This window comes from Orussus abietinus, unplaced genomic scaffold, assembly GCF_000612105.2.
Source record: "Orussus abietinus isolate OABI.00-Male unplaced genomic scaffold, Oabi_2.0 scaffold42, whole genome shotgun sequence".
Classification (NCBI taxonomy): domain Eukaryota; kingdom Metazoa; phylum Arthropoda; class Insecta; order Hymenoptera; family Orussidae; genus Orussus; species Orussus abietinus.
The window spans coordinates 845,891-861,934 of record NW_019394787.1 but is presented as its reverse complement, the minus strand read 5'-3'; the positions used below and the strand labels follow the sequence as shown (position 1 = coordinate 861,934).

The 16,044-nt window shown below is 40.9% G+C and overlaps 2 protein-coding genes and 1 long non-coding RNA gene across 4 annotated transcripts; 2 read left to right on the top strand and 1 right to left on the bottom strand.

Annotated features, from left to right (window-relative positions):
- The first annotated feature begins 1,130 nt into the window (after positions 1 to 1,130).
- LOC105697273 (JNK1/MAPK8-associated membrane protein) lies at positions 1,131 to 2,828 on the top strand. Its single transcript, XM_012420450.2, has 4 exons — positions 1,131 to 2,061; positions 2,139 to 2,308; positions 2,381 to 2,457; positions 2,520 to 2,828. The coding sequence occupies exons 1-4, from the start codon at positions 1,613 to 1,615 to the stop codon at positions 2,733 to 2,735; spliced, it is 912 nt and encodes a 303-aa protein (XP_012275873.1). The 5' UTR covers positions 1,131 to 1,612; the 3' UTR covers positions 2,736 to 2,828.
- A 92-nt stretch (positions 2,829 to 2,920) lies between these two features.
- On the bottom strand, positions 2,921 to 10,312 carry LOC105697271 (alpha-glucosidase). 2 transcript variants are annotated; one of them, XM_012420445.2, is made up of 12 exons: positions 10,058 to 10,312; positions 9,605 to 9,838; positions 6,259 to 6,599; positions 5,135 to 5,513; positions 4,806 to 5,050; positions 4,603 to 4,728; positions 4,304 to 4,530; positions 4,048 to 4,231; positions 3,757 to 3,983; positions 3,473 to 3,478; positions 3,185 to 3,334; positions 2,921 to 3,109 (listed from the first exon to the last, which is right to left on the bottom strand). In XM_012420445.2, exons 2-12 carry the CDS (start codon positions 9,699 to 9,701, stop codon positions 3,034 to 3,036), a joined length of 2,058 nt encoding a protein of 685 aa, XP_012275868.1. In that variant the 5' UTR covers positions 9,702 to 9,838; positions 10,058 to 10,312; the 3' UTR covers positions 2,921 to 3,033. The 2 variants fall into 2 exon arrangements, with proteins under 2 accessions (XP_012275868.1, XP_012275869.1); XM_012420446.2 differs by lacking the exon at positions 3,473 to 3,478 and having other exon boundaries at positions 10,058 to 10,310.
- A 465-nt stretch (positions 10,313 to 10,777) lies between these two features.
- On the top strand, positions 10,778 to 15,630 carry LOC105697275. The gene is made up of 5 exons (XR_001103805.1): positions 10,778 to 11,129; positions 11,943 to 12,068; positions 12,253 to 12,445; positions 12,612 to 12,678; positions 12,762 to 15,630. It is a non-coding gene; the product is annotated as an uncharacterized LOC105697275 (long non-coding RNA).
- The last annotated feature ends 414 nt before the right edge of the window (positions 15,631 to 16,044 follow it).

Here is a 16,044-nt window from a genome sequence, read left to right as displayed (position 1 = left end):
ACTTAATTTTTGTCATTGACCTGGGACCTTTCATTTTCAGAAAATATATTAAGATATTTCATGCAATATGAATTAAATTTGCCAAAAACAATTTCTAAGAGTGATAAGTTGAAACTGGTTGAAATGGTTCATCAAAAGTTGATGAAGTGATGCATAATTAATGGTTGCCATCCTTAGGGGATTGCACCGAAACCAGAAATGAGTTGCGCCGCCACTGAGGGGTAACAGGTGGCAAGTACGTTAGCCGCCCGCACCGACTATCAGAGGGCAGCATGTGACGCGATCGCGCGACCCTGCTCGTGACCGATCTCTCAATTTATCTCTGGGCGTTTATTACGTATTTTGACGAGAGCGCTTACTTCTCGCACTTTCATCTCACGTGGGTTTATTCGCCGAATCACGTATTCGCTATATGAAACAACGAGATCACTAGCACTTCCGGTCTAGTAATATTGCTAAATAAAGGTATATACCTTGTAAATCGAAAATTGTTGAGAGGTGTGGGTTATAGGCAGGAAAGGCGGGAAGATGGAAAGCCGTTAAAAGCAGAGATCTATTAAAAATAAAGGAGGACTCGAGTCTATTCATATTTACATGTTCTAAAATTAGAAGTTCTATAATATAATTTTCTTATCATGTCATGTAAGCATGAATTATTTAACAGTTTTCAATGTTTAATAATGTAATATAACCTCGCAATAATAAAAACTAACCTGTACATGCTAGTAAATTCTCTTTCCTCTCACGAAAATGGGTCTAAGACATCACGTAATTCCTTTCTTCTTCTAATAAAGTTATTAGTACATCCCCGAATGATTGTTGCCAAAAATCAAAACACCCCGGAGATTTTCCATTTTGAATTTTGGTATCACAATCCGTGGAAGATGGCGTTCACGGCGCTTATTTTTCTGTCTTTTCTTGTACGCTTCACTATTTCGCTTAAAAAATATGTGCCGAATCAGTTCACACGAATGTTCTTGCATTTTCACCGCCAAAAACGTTCCGTAATATCGTCAGTCACTAATTTTTCACATTTTCGCTCAATTTGCTTTACGTGATAGACCTCCTGATGTAAAATACCTAGTAATTTACTGTAAAAAAACTACGCGAATTACCTAGGGTATTTTACTTACCAACCCTGTTAAACAAGTGGTAAAGCAGATTTAGCATCTGTAAATAAACAATTACTTGAATAATGTTCTAGATTATCGGTAATGTATATTTATAACGAAGAAACTGCCAATATCGCCGTTGCTTCCTTGTCAGAACAGTTAGGAAGTTCCACACAATTTTTCATTGATAATTCTTACAACATTACGGCAATATAGCTTAGTATAGCTACTGCAACTGACGTGAACTGACGCAAGCAGAAGGTCAGAATTGTTTTGGGCTGTTTTAGAGCAAAGTGTCAGTAGCATTTAATAGTACTAAGGTTTTAAGGTACAAAGTATAAAATGTATAATTACTAAAGTTGTCAGTTGAAAATTAGGATGTTTAGTATAAAGTGATAATGTTTGGAATGATTCATAACCTTACATTGTCCCTTTTTCTCCACTTGAATAATGGTTGGCAGAATGTTTACTTATAAAAAGTGAAAGACCCGTAATTAAAAATGTTAAGTATATCGACTCGTTGCCCTGGATTGTACTGTGGAAGAGAATTGTTACTCGATGGTAACTGGAGTGATTGCGGAGCATGCCCAAGAGGATTCAGAACAAATGGCTCCTCGATATGCATACCTTGTGAAGATGCACCAATGTTTTACGATTGGTTGTACCTCGGCTTCATGGCCCTACTGGCACTTGTACTTCACTGGTCATGTATTGACATGGTTGCCATGCGGCGCAATATTACGAAGGAAGTAATAGCTTTGCACTTCTCAGCTTTGTTTGAGATAGTTGCTGCGTCGCTTGTTACATTGCAATTGACTGAACCAATCGGTACATTTGGAATAAGATCATGCAGAGTAAAACGTCTTTCTGATTGGTATACATTGCTGCACAATCCTAGCCCTAATTATGAGGAAACGTTGCATTGTACACAGGAGGCTGTTTACCCTCTGTAATTACTCTCATTTTTACAAAACCAAGCTATTAATATTTTTATACTCATTACTACATGACTACATCTCTTTTCAGCTATTCTATGGTCTTTGTTTTCTATGCCTTTGGTATCATACTTATGTTATTAATACGACCAATAATAGCTAAGAAATTTTTACCAAAAGAAGGCAAATTTTCAATTTATGCTGCATTATATTTTTTCCCGATTTTGTCATTGTTACATGCAGTATGTGGTGGTCTCATATGTAAGTAATCTAGTACTTATCTATTGATTAGTATATATGTTGAATGTTAATTTTAATATGTACAAATTTCAGATTATTCATTTCCATATATCACCATAATTTTATCAGTACAAACTAGTGCTACCCATTTTGCCTTCAGGTTGAATCAGGTAAGAAATTACATATTTGTTTTACCCATTGAACACAGATTAATGTTATTTTTATATTACAGACTATGAAATCGCTGCTGTTGAATTCTGTATCTGATATTAGAAATGTAATAGTGATTCTTGGCCACTGGTTGTTGCATGGGTATGGAGTAATGGGAGTTGCCACACTACGTGGAATGAATCTCCACCCAGCAATGTTGGCCTTAGTTCCGTTACCAGCACTATTTTACATTCTCACTGCTCGATTTACTGACCCCAATAAACTGCATACTGAATAGTAGAGCAAACTGTGATATTTTAAACATAATTAAAATATAGAAGACCTAATGTACAGAAATATTTATATTATCGCTGAATATAGAACCATTTTGTAAGAAAAATATATTTCGAGTGTTTTTATACTAAAAATTCTTCATATTTGGATGAAAAAAGTATAGGGATGGGAAACATTACTCATCATACATTCTTTTGTAATGCTCCATTTAATTGCTGCATTCAGCCAACAAAAAGTCCAAGCTAAGAATAACTTAAATGCGAAAAGAAATGCATCGATGGTCCACACAATTGACATCACAATTAGTTCTTGGGAACAAAGGTAACGACCAATGTACTTTTAGGTCCTATTGGCAGTTCCTTCGAAAACAGCTTAGTTCTGAAACAAGATAAGTTTAGTATAGCAGAATAACGAATTTTTTTGGCAAATTGTTAATAAATTCGCAAAACTTACTGAATATCATTGTCTTTTTGAACATAATTAGGACTGTGTGCAAAGATGGTGACTTCTTCAGGCACTTTTGGTAGTCCTGACACATCTATTGTGGCAAGTGTTTCAGCACTCTGATATGCTACCAGAAATCCAGGATTACCGCTTTTCAACCTGAATTTATACAAAATAGAAATATTTTATTCTAAAGAAAAATATATAAGACCGATAAAATAAGTGTATATAGTTAGTATTCGTGAAATGCAACAAAAGCTATTACTAGACATGCGATATGTTAGGATTGAAACTCACCAATCCCTGTTGCCACGAAAAGCAACCATAAAACAGGATAAATTGGATTAGTTTGTTAATTTATTAGGGGAATGTGATGGTAGATTAAATTTGGTCATCTTGTGAGCTTAGTACGACACACTTGGAGGGAAGAATAACTCGGGATGTACTCAATTGAGTTCATAATTGACTTGCTCTTGTAAAGGACAGTAAGTGTCCGTAGAGAGTTAATTCGATTGGGCCAATGCTTGAGGATGTTACACCCTGTGTAAAAATGAAATCCGAGTATTACAGTTTTGGCCTACCTGGTATAGACAAACACGGTTCCATTGATGACGTATGTATTAACGTCTCCATACAAGAACGTCGACCCACTGCGAGCTTTGGAGAGTGTGGCAAACGCCTCACTTGCGGAACGAGTATCATTCAACTGCACAATAGGAGTTCCTGGCAAGAGGAGACTCATCAGAGTTAAACTGTCTGCTATGTCGTTAGGCACTCGTTTCCTCAAAGCTCTACGTTCACCGTTTAGCTGAAAAGATTAATTTGTAAATAAATTCAGTTTTTGCAATTGTGCTTTATATGTGAATACTCACATCCCAACCTGGCCAACGGGCACTTGCAAGCCATTGGGAGAATCCCTTTTTGAGTGTTTCAGCAGAAATTGCTTGATTAGCATTAATAAGGAACTGAGAACTCTGAGGAAGATCAATTAACGTCTCTTTTTCATTGAATACTTTCAAATTATCTGCTCCAATATCATCTCGAAGAGCGAACAATCTGTAATGAAAACATATTATATGAGGCATTCCAGAAATTTCAGTTTACGTTTTCGGTAAAATAGATACTCACCCTTCTCCGTTTGTGAAATTTGAAACTACTTCTCGCCATTTCCGCAAAACATCTCCATTTTCAAGACGATTTCTTGTGTGCACGTGTGTCAGAGATTCGTAGTCATCGGCAACTGCATGTTCAGTACCTGATGATTCATCTGCTAAAGTTGGATCTTCTGTCAAAAACTGTGTACCGCCGAGTCTAAAGCCGGTAATTCCAAGTTGCAGCCAATGTCTTAAAATGTCCTGAAAATGAAAAATACTATAAGTAACAAGTCATTTAAAACGCGAAAACACAGGACGTATAGTTATACTTACACTGAATTCTTCAACTACTAATGGATTGTTGTAATTCAAATCAGGTTGTGTTTTATTGAATTGATGAAGGTAATATTGTTTCCTTTCTGGGTTCCATTCCCATGCAGAGCCACCGTGTACACTTAGCTAAACAGTCATATTATTCAATTAGGTTTCTATTATTGGTTCTGCGAAATGAACAGAACCTACAAATAATCAATTACCCAATTATTTGGAGGATTTTTAATGCCATCAGGGCCAGTCTTGCCATCAGCCCAAACATAGTAGTCTGTGAATGGATCTTCTTTCTTCACAGATCGCTCAAACCATGAGTGCTTCTCAGAAGAGTGATTGGGATCAAGTTCTAAAACGACTTGACTTCCTCGTTCTCCTGCAGCTTTTACAAATTCCAGCAAATCGTTTATACGACCTACTTGTGGCTGTACATCTTTGAAATCCTCAGTGTGCCCTTGAATTACGAGAAAAGAAGGCTTAGATACAATAATTACAGTCTGAATTTTATGTCCTTATCTTGCATAAATTATGTACCTACCAGGTACCGTAGACTTTACGACGGAGTACAGTGAAATCACCTTGGTATGCTGCTTGTTCAAATCATCAAGCAAATTTTCTAATCCCTTAATAGATTTACTTGGCGTGTCTGCTGGTTCTAAGCGAACTATGGGACTTTCTTCAAATAATTTTTTTGGTTGCGGCGCGGTACATTTTGGTGCCATAACAATAATGGCTATGGCTCCAGCTAACATAGCAACCCACAACAGCCAAAATCCAATGAACAGAAACCATCTTAAGCGCACCCAGAACGGATCATTGGCATATTTCATAAGCTCTTCTTTGCTTAATCCGGACATTATTTGTTTAACCGTTTCTATGTCAATCTTTGCATCTCCATTTTCTGAGATGAACTTCACCTTTGGACAATGTTTTCTCATTTAATGCAAAATCTAATGTAAACAATTTTGAAATTGATTGCGCCTATCAGAAATTAACTTAAGCGTTCCAACGATAAAAAATTATGGTAAACAGGTTTCAGACGTATACTTAATCAAAGCATGGTAGATAGAGTAATCTTCAGCGTCGTTTAATAAATACCACAAGAAATACTATTTTTAACGATGTAACAACAATTCAAGTAAGAAACAAGTTTTAGAATGAACTACACGGTGCTAACAATTGTACTCTACTGATCACCTACTTCCGAATGCTAGGAATATGAAGACCAGCCAGTATTCATTCGTGTATAATTTTGTTCGTGGCAATAACTCAAAGAAGTTATTTCAGTTTTTACAGATCCTTTCAGTAATGAACATGACTGATGCAAGGACAAAGCCACATTTCATTATTTCCAACAGTGCCCCTGAATAGCTGGGCGCAAACAAAGACGAAACGTTTTTCAATTAGCACACTCATTTGGCACAACGCGTATTAACATTTTACAATTGAACATTATGGCTCCATATAATTTAAGTCACTAAATTAGATTTTCTCCAGCTTCAAGAAAATGACCTAACTCTCTAATTACCAAAGAGGAATGAACAGAAATATCTAATTTATTCCATGGAAAGGTAAAGATCTCGTGAGAGTGTACCCAATAAGAGATAAGATTCGGCCATATCGGCGTGGCCAACAGTCGTTCGAAAATCGATAGGAGCATACCTCGGTAACATCTTTGAGCGAGCCGACCTTATTCTCGTCTTTAAGCATTTTCTCCTGGATCCCGTCATCATTGTCGTTGTCCGGGGCGTGTTTGCTCATTTTGTCGTTCTTTTCCTTGTTAGCTTGCCAGTTAAAGTCGTCGTCCGGCAACGGCTTGTAGGTAGCAACTAGCTGGGCCTCCTTCGTGGGGTTCACCTCCCCGCTATCTAAGTCGACCCTCCCACTCTCCATCGCGATGACCTCGAGGATGGAGCGTACAGACGACCTTATGTAACCGGGGACTAAGCGCGCGCTGCCGTTCCTACGCTTGCTGAGAGTACGAGTCCCCTCCAACGGGAAACCTGAAGAAACGAAAGCGCCGTTAGCGGCAGACGCGTCAATGACCGGCGATATCGAGAGGACGAAGTTAGGACGCGTCGGCCAATCGGAGTCGAGCGTGGCGGTGCTCGGCCAATGGCAACGCGCGATGCTAGCGCTCCACTCTGCAGATGCGCGAAGGAGTCTGCGCATTCGACATTTCGGATACGCGTGCGCGGTGACCTAGAGTCACCAGGAGATTAATGAATTTAAATTTGACTAGTCGGTGGGAGATGACGGTACGGAAGGTAAATAAGACGTGGGTAATGACCCTGAGAAGAGATTATGATAATTATTTTTCTAATGAATACTTTTAGAGTTCAAGAATGTCATTTATGGGTGGCGCGCGTACTGCGTTCGGATCCTATTTTTGAAGGCGTTTACAGCTCTCAGCCAATAGGAACGTGTCTTTAGAAAACGTACGATGGAATTCAAAATTCTTGAAAAGAACAACGGAAATCACGCTGAATGTATGCTTTTTTTATATATGTTCAGTATTGTATTTTCATGGAATATTTAAGAAATTGGCACGTTTTATGATTTACGATGATCATTTTCTTCGCGTTGCAGGATGTCTTATTGCTCGGATGTACAGAGCTTTTTCTGCGCGCGCAGATCGGGTATAGAGCTTAAAATTCAACATTCTTGGCGGGAAAAAGTGGAAAAAAGATTGCATTCAGGCGCGCTTTAGGAGCGTTGTTCATTTTGACCCGTTAAACTAAAAACAGGATTTTTTGTACATGCTTTCCCTGCCTAATTTTTAATTACTCCTAAATTGAAGGGACAATTGGATAGATATTATGCAACCTCACTTAATGTTTAATCACTCGCTGATGCAAGAATTCTTGGTATTGGCGCATTCAAGTAACGAGCACGTTTAAAATGGAATGAAAAGAAAAAGGAGCCAGCGCTATCCCATCACTCAATGGGGTAAACAAAATTTTCGAAGGACGGCGAATGACACTCAGTTTTGGCTATATTCACGAAACGTTTATTCAACGACTTAGAGACAGGACTGCGCTTAAACGCTATCAACAATACGCGTATCGTATCAGTTGTAGAAGCGTACGTAAACATGATGTATTTCTGTATATTTGCGCGCTTTATGTTATGACGGCTCGCAATCGTCGAATTCCAGTATATAATAAAATAAAAGCTCTGCACAGAGCGTGTAATATTCTCAGCATCGATCTATTTCCTCTTTTGTTCTTTAGCTGGCAACGCTTGGTTCCAAGTAGAAGGGCTTAAATCTCCCACATATCATACTTCGTGGATTCGTTGCTGGAAATTGGCGGGCCTCTTCTTAAATCGATTTCCCTGGAATAAATTTCTTGGTAAATATTCGTTGTATCGAACATTGTTATAGACGAATTTATTTTTTCTAGTGGAAATTTTGCACGGAGCATTGGTACTTACGCTTATTACTGGTGTACCGAGTCCATACAAGTGACCGGGCATACGCAACAGTATACGAAAATCGAAAGGAACAGAACCGCAATTAACACTGCCCAGAACATCCAAAACAAACATAAACGAATACTTATCCACGCAGGGTGCGCTGTGTTGTACTCCAAGTCCTCTCGCGTCAGTTCTGCAAGAAATGGTCAGTGTACACTCGATGGTTGCTTGTCGATTAAACACTGTTTCACTTAAATTTATCACAAAATGAGATTCGTGCAACAGAAAAGCGCGCTTCGCAAAACGTTGAAATGGATGTGTACATTTAAAGTACCGATGAAAACGGTTGTGTATTAATCCTAATATAGCTGTTATTTAACTTAACGGGTTCAAAATGAAAGCGCTGCTACGAGAATGTAATTCTCCTTATATATAATGTATCGAAACGAAATTTCCTAGAATCCATTAAACTTCGATGAAGCAGTGGTAGGCCGCTGATTAAAATTGAACTTCGGTTTGATCAATTCTAGACGCACAGATTTGACTGGAGTTGATTTGGAATTGGGTAATCGATTGGGCCGTGAGTTGGCAATGAGATGATTTGTATGTAGTACCCAGTTTGAACAGTCGATTCGACTGAAATTTAGTTGAATTAATGGAGGTTTGGTTTGATGCAATGAAGCTTCGACCGAATCGCTTCCCACGACTTGGGCATTTTAATTAAAATGTTTTATTACAGGCAGCTATCGTTGGCCAAAATGCTTGTAAATTTTAATTGAAACGAGAAGGTTCATTTGGATTGAACTGGGATTTACTCAAATTAAGGACATTCTGTTAAGCGTCTTCGTTTAATTATTTAACACCGTTTAGCACAGTGGAACATCGATTATCCGAGGTACTTAGAAAATAAGGCATTACACCCCTAATAGGACTGAATAAATCAGAAGTAGATTCCGGATTGTTCCAAAGAAAAAACAATTTTATCTTAGGCCAAGGAGACAATTAACCGAGGTTAATCGTATACTTTTAGATAAACCCACGTCTTTTAATCCAAGTACAAGCCATTCCATTGTCTCTGAATTTTTTTCCAATGTAAACATGTCATACAAATATTTAATTTTGTTTCTTTCCAATTATACGTAGAACCTTTAATTCCGCTATAATTATATCCCCGCTAGACAGAAATACATCTTATCTCTTTACACTCATTTTATACATGCTCACGACATATGTCACAGAGGCTGGTAGTCTATAAATAGCTCTAACAGTTGCAAAGAATTAGCTGCCGGTGACCGATAATCTTATATTGTTATGGTCTACATTTCTCATAACCAAGATTCTCTGTACTTACTCTGATACATGTCATTCGATATTCCAGATAATCGACATTTCACTGTAGTATGAAACGACCTCCCACAAAAGACCATTAAAATTCGCGTAAAAGTGCAGAATTCTACAACAATATAATGCGATACTTTGGGAAATACGGTTTAAAACGATAATCAATTTTTTTCACTGCATTGTTAGTAAGGAATATTATTTTTTAGGGGGAAACTCGATTCTCAAGATGGCAGAGTTCGTTCCAACAAACCTCGTTCGTAGTCGATCTTGTTCGTCTGGCTCAAAACAACGACATCGTGGAGAGCAGCTCCGCGGCCAAGGAGATAAGTCTTCTCGTTGGACGTCATTCTTGGGAAGTAGGGTAGTCCGTTGTTAATTCTTTAGCAGTTCATATGGTGACTAACAAAGCCGTCGCTCTGAGGCCTCTAGAGTCTCGGGTGCCTCGATTGTCCCCCCGCAATCCCCGGCTTATTTTCAAACCTCACTGTAAACAATTATCCCCTTAATCATTAGCAATTACACAGTTAAATCAGAAATCCAAAGTTAAACGGTTAAACCCAAAGTTAAGCCCTAAATTATTCATAGAAAAGGGATTTATTCCATACGGACCGTGAAAAGTTTTAATATCAGTGGAAATAAAAAAAGAAATGAATGTCTTTCCACGTGATCGCGATTTTTAAATATGAAAACAGAGATACCGTACCCGGGAAAATTGGTTGACAGTGCAGTTTGCGTTCGTTGAAGTCCTCGTGAGAGTCCTCGAAGCTTCGCATCGAGAGAACCGTGGCTGGGATTTTTCTGCCGGTGTTCGTTGGCTATTGCCAGCGAATGCCATTACCGGTCGGACGTGCGTACTCGGGTTCCCGACTTTCCGCGATATGACAGAAGACTGGTCTTATTCAGCCGTGACGACCGCGCGCGACTGAGGATTCTCGCTTCTCGTCTTCGGCTTTCTTGCAGCCGTTGGTTCGTCATTCGTCACACAAGCGCGAGTGACGAGCGAGTGGCTGCTGATCGAAAGAGGCCTCGTGGTCGATCTCTTATCGGTGACTCCATGTTGGGGAGTCTCGCTGGCCCAGAGGCGCCGATTCGAGATGGCTCAAGAGGCCACCGCAGCCATTTTGGTACTGGCCTTGGGCTAGTTCGGCCAGCCTTGACCTTAGGTCGCGGGTCTCATTAATTCGTTAAAGTTTTTAACGCAGGAAAAAATGGGATCCCCCTTATCAATGCGTGAACCAGGAAGAATTTTGTTACGACGAGGGTACGATACCACCAAGAGATCCGCCAAGGATGGGAGTTTCGAAGATGTACGATGTTACGATCGTAAAGAGATAATTCTGCTGACGATGGGGGACTTTAATTGGGCAGAGGTTTTCGTCGTTTTGCTCTGCTTGTCAACGTCACTCGCGAGTGACGAGCGCTAATGGATGCTGGACCCGAGAGGTCCCCTTCCGAGCGGTCTTATCAATCAGTTGATACGGAGCAGTTTTATAGTGACGAAGGCTCAGGAACGGATTTGCAAGCTGTCTTGTTTGGATCCAGAAAATAGCGGAAGGAAATCAGGATGGAATAGAGATATGTCGTTATCGGCGAAGGACGATTCGGAGGCTTTCGAGTCACTGGACCAGAGGGCAACGCGGGGTTGCAGGATGATATAACGCGACCCTGGTTCTTTGCGCCAAGTGGAGCGTATCGTGGGGAATACGCGCGTCATGAAAAGACGATGAAAACCGTCTTAAAGCTTTCGTTTGATCCGACGCCCTGGCGATTCTAAGGTTTGCGCCTCTATCTTTAGTGGACGTGCTCTTACAGCCGTTCCTATCGTCTACGTAACCGCAGCCATTTTTTTTCCATTCCGTGGCGTCAGCATTATTCGAACCGATCTCCACAACTAATCGGTATCTCGCGATAATATGGATATTTGCATAAACACTATAACTCATCTCACTTGGAACCTTCGAGATATCGTGACATATCGATGAACGTAATTCTGTTTGTTATTTAATTTAATAATTATCTCGGGTATTAGGGCGCGTTTTAGGAAAACACGCTCGTCGAGCACATAAGTCAAGTCCGATATCTATTAGGAGGAAAAATAGCGGGGGAAACGCAATTTTCCGCGATAAAGCGTTGAATAATAAGATACGATACCTCAGGATTAACGCTGACAGAAGAAACAATTATTTTAATCACTCTCGGCCAAAGGGACGATGAAGCAAACACGTTAGGGACAGAATAAGATCAGGCGGGAACGGTAGGGCGGGAGTAATCCTTCATCTTATTTTCCCAAACAAGTATTACCGAGGACAAACGGATAAACTTTACATGTACAGGAGTCTGTGGAATTTATCTGAGAGAATTTCAGGGTAAACAAACAAAGACTAGACCTTCTAGATCGATCTAATCTCGATCGCAACAAGTTCCTATCTGCTGATTCATTCCATCCGAGGATTTTCCATTGCACTCTATTGCTGAGAAAGCATAAACGATGGCTTGGTAGAAAGATAAAGGGGATCAATGTTATCATAGAAGATTTTCTTCCCTCTCTTATCACTGCTATGATGGTAATGACTTTTCAAATATTTTAGACGAAAAACTGACCGAAGAGAACCCTGCATCGGGTGAGGACTGGCCCGAAAATTGATTTTGGCACAAGAAACTGCAGGAGTGGAGCGGGGGTTCGATGGAAATGAATTCGCAGTAATCGCTGCATGGTGAGTTTCGGCGAGTCGGTTAAATGTCCGGGTAATTTCACTTTCCCCGGAGCGAGAAGGAATTATTAAAAGGATCCCTTGGGAGGCGGTAATACTCTAGGCTTGGCCAACAGCACTAAGCGTTTTTTCGCCCCGTAAATCGCGTTGCTCTTCCCGGTACCTTTACGTTATTCATTATGCACAGTCTAACTTAATTGCACTCCTCCCCGGCCGGAACGACTTCCTCCTGTCTCCGAGGTAAATAAAAGCAAAGGGGGCACTTTAGATGCCGCTTAAAATTGCACGCCTAGTGTGCAAGTTAAATGCAGACCTGCTCGAGGCTTCAGTCAATGGCCACTTACAATTAGCAACTTAACGACACGTCACGCGAGGGACAGGTAAAGACACATCTGAGACTACTTCTATCATGGTAGGATGAAAATCACTTCATGCGAGGAACGCGATTAATGCTTGCGATAATTCTTCTAGACCTTAGATTGGTAATTTTTGACATTGTTATAATTGTTTCCGAGCTGTTTAAGTCTTAATTGTATAATTTGTTAGGGTGGGTCAACGTGATGGTAGGGTCTTCTCCACCGCCTTCCAGCCTCTCGTGTAAACAACATTTAATGTATGTATATTTTGCACTTTCAATTCAATTACAATTAATTGATTCTTATTCTCTCTCAGTTTTGTTTTGCTTTTACTCCTAAGCACGCGAACGTGCCCCGTGTCCGTCAACGATGTCCAGTCTCTCTCGTCGATTTACTCGCACGATCTTTGGAAGATCTATACACGTCAGCGGAAGATCAGCCCGAGTTCTCGGCAAAATTTCGTCTCCCGTGATTCCGCCAATTACACTTTCCACCGGCAAGTTTCAATGAAGTCAACGAAATGACAAAAGATGGGGCACTGCGAATAAAGGACCCCGACACTGCATCGTGTCGTTTAATCGTGGACAAGAAGAGGAAGTCGATTTATCAATCCCACGGGAATGCGGGAAAATCGAGCTAACCAATTTTAGCGCCTTTTGCCAAGAACTCGAAGTTACGTTTTCGAAAGTGTCCCCCTGATTAGATCAGGACTTTCGCTCTCCGTTCAGCGGGCATTTCTTGCCAGCACGAGTCGTACTCATTTCGAGTCGAATTTCGCCGAAAGCTCGATTTGCGCTACCGAATTGGCGAGTGCGCCCTCGCAGTTCTCGATTCTCGAGAATTTCGCCTATCTACCTCCCGCAAAGTCATCGCAACTTCTCGCAGGGATATATTTCTATATATATATCTTTTAACGAGATCGTCAACAATTAACATCCTCCGGCAGCCTGGCCGGGTTCTCAGAAACCCCGGAGCCGGATTTCGTGGGTCGAGCATTAATTTCCTGAAAATTTTCAATCGAATTTCCAACTTCTCGGACCTCGGGGTTTCTGAAAACGCGACTGATTCGTGCCACGAAAATAATGCTCGCAACAAAGACAGAATATAGGCGCGAAGCGTTTTTCGATCCATGGTTCCGTGTTCTCTAGACGACCCGGCTGCCGCGAAACTCGTCGGGAAATTCGCGAAAATCCGCAATTTGACGCAATTTTATTCTCTGGAATTTCCCGAGAGGGCATAACGATTCCTCGAGGCATTCGGATTTTTGGAAGGCCGAGGAAAAGTTGGACAAGTTTCGCCGAATCGCGGATTTCTGCGGTCCCCTGCAGGTTTCGCGTTGTTTTAACGCGCGAAGCTTCTGCCGGAAGTTGAAGCCGGTGTCGCCCCGTTAGTAGCTTCCGGTTTGCGGACGGGAACTTCCGGAAAGCCCGGGATCGCTCCTACAGGATAGCGTTTCCCACCGTTTCCACATTGTTTTCTGCCCTTTTGTTGCCCTTTTCGGTTACTCTTGGCGGCCGGACTTTGCCGGAAGTTGGCGCCGTTCACAATGCGGTCGAAAATGGCCATTAAAGTCTTTCGAATTCGCATGTAGGTTTTTAAAGATAAAATAAAATATTAACACTGACGGTCTCAAATTTCGTTGATGGACATTTACATACCGCCGGCGTCTCTTACATGGTAAGACATGTCCAGGCAGAAGGGAAAAGTGTTTAGTGACCATTTTTGAACTCGATACGACTTTGAAAGTCTTTGCAATGGCCAATCTCGTGCTCACCGTTGTTCCGAACTTTTTCACGCGCTCTCAGTCGGTTATCTTGCGAAAGTAAACCTAACGTAAGTTCGATTCGTTGTACGATATATGTTCGTGGTGACGACGGAAGGGATATATTTTTTTCTCTCCTCTCTGCGGGATTAAAGGAATGGTTCTGTACAAATTCAAGACTTATACGAGAGGACAACGCGAGGCTTAACTGATTTAAAACTACTTACATAGTTCTACGTAATAATCATGTCGGCTCTCTACCGCGAATCTCGTCACCGGTTCTTCTTTCTTGATAAAAAAGTCGGAAAAAGTCGAAAGTAACACTTCCTGACTAGGAATAACCCTTACGCTCTAACGCCTTAAGATCTACCCCGTCGCGGAAAATTAACTACACCTACGTCTTAAATTAATCAATTAAAATATAATTAAGTTCTCACGGTTATTCGCCACTCTACCGTTAGCCAACAATGATTACAAATCTTTCTTTTATAACGCCCGCTACCCGGGATCTGTATATTCGAGGCTTTTAAGTATGTCACTTAAGATTCGGTTTTTATACCTACGACTTGGAAATATTATAAACAATAGATCCCTGTATGAGAGAGGAGAGAAAGAAAGTGAGAGAGAGAGAGAAAGATCGAATGATCGTGGCGATGGGCGATCGGAAAGAAATTAATTGTACTGTCAATAAGGGAACTGTCAAGTACTTTACAAACGATGAGCATATATCGACTGATTTCCCACTAAGTTAGTCTGAGTTAATCATAAATGAAGTCTTATGCCTAGAGATCGGATGTAGCATCCGAAAGAATTTCCTCGGCACTTGCAGCACAGGTCCTCGAAAGAAATATTTCTTTCGCGAACGAATACTTTTTGTAATCCTTCGTCGAAGGCTGTTCATACTTTTTCCCTCCCATTTTTCTTTAGATTCCGCCAGTAAGGAAGTTTTGCAAGGGGCTGAGGACTCGTTTATCAGCAGTTGGGAAACTTGTTAAAAATTTCTCTTTTCAATAAAAGTCACTCTTTCGTGCTAATAAATTCTAAGGAGTAATCATCCCGTCGATAAACGGAACGATTACTTTCGCAGAATTGCCCGACTGCAGGGGATCTGGAATAAAAAGAGACCCGATTGATATTCACCGGCTACTTTTCAATTCTATCGCGGCAATTTCCGGAATTCGAGAGGAGAGAGGCGACCGGTGCCGCAGAGGCGGAGGAAGGCTCTCGGAAAGTGAAAATCCGATCTCCAATTATGTCGAAAGTGAATCGCCAGGTCAGAGTTTCGGTTTTTTCGACCGATTTTAAGGACTGTGGGGGTCTCGAGGACCCGCCGAGGAACGATAAAACGCAATCTGACGAGATCGCCGTCGTCGCGTGCGAACGATACCTTCGGAATCGCCCGTCCCTATGTACAAGAAAAATATATGTATATTTATGTTATAATGCACGGCGCAACGATTTCCTGGAACGATTTCGAGCAATGAGGGAAAGAAACGATCTCCTTTATCATGCATAACACCTGTTTACAGAGGGACTCTCCGGCGGTGTGAGCTCGTTTACGTAGTTTTAACGTAAAAAATATACGTTTACGTTTCCGATTTTACAGGACAGGCTGCCTTTGGGTAATTACGCCAGAGAGCTAATCTCGTTCTACACTTCGATCGGGGGCACGGCAAATATAAGGCTCGAACTTGAAGAGTTTGCCCCAGCTTTCGAAACATCTAACGGGGGGATGGTCTGAGCTTCCGGAGCTCGATTTTGTAAAATTGTCTTCGCAAACATTTAACCGAACACCGTGGGCGATGTCAAAAGCGACACCGTCGCCGGCGATCCCATAATTATCGTGTGATTTTATTTATTA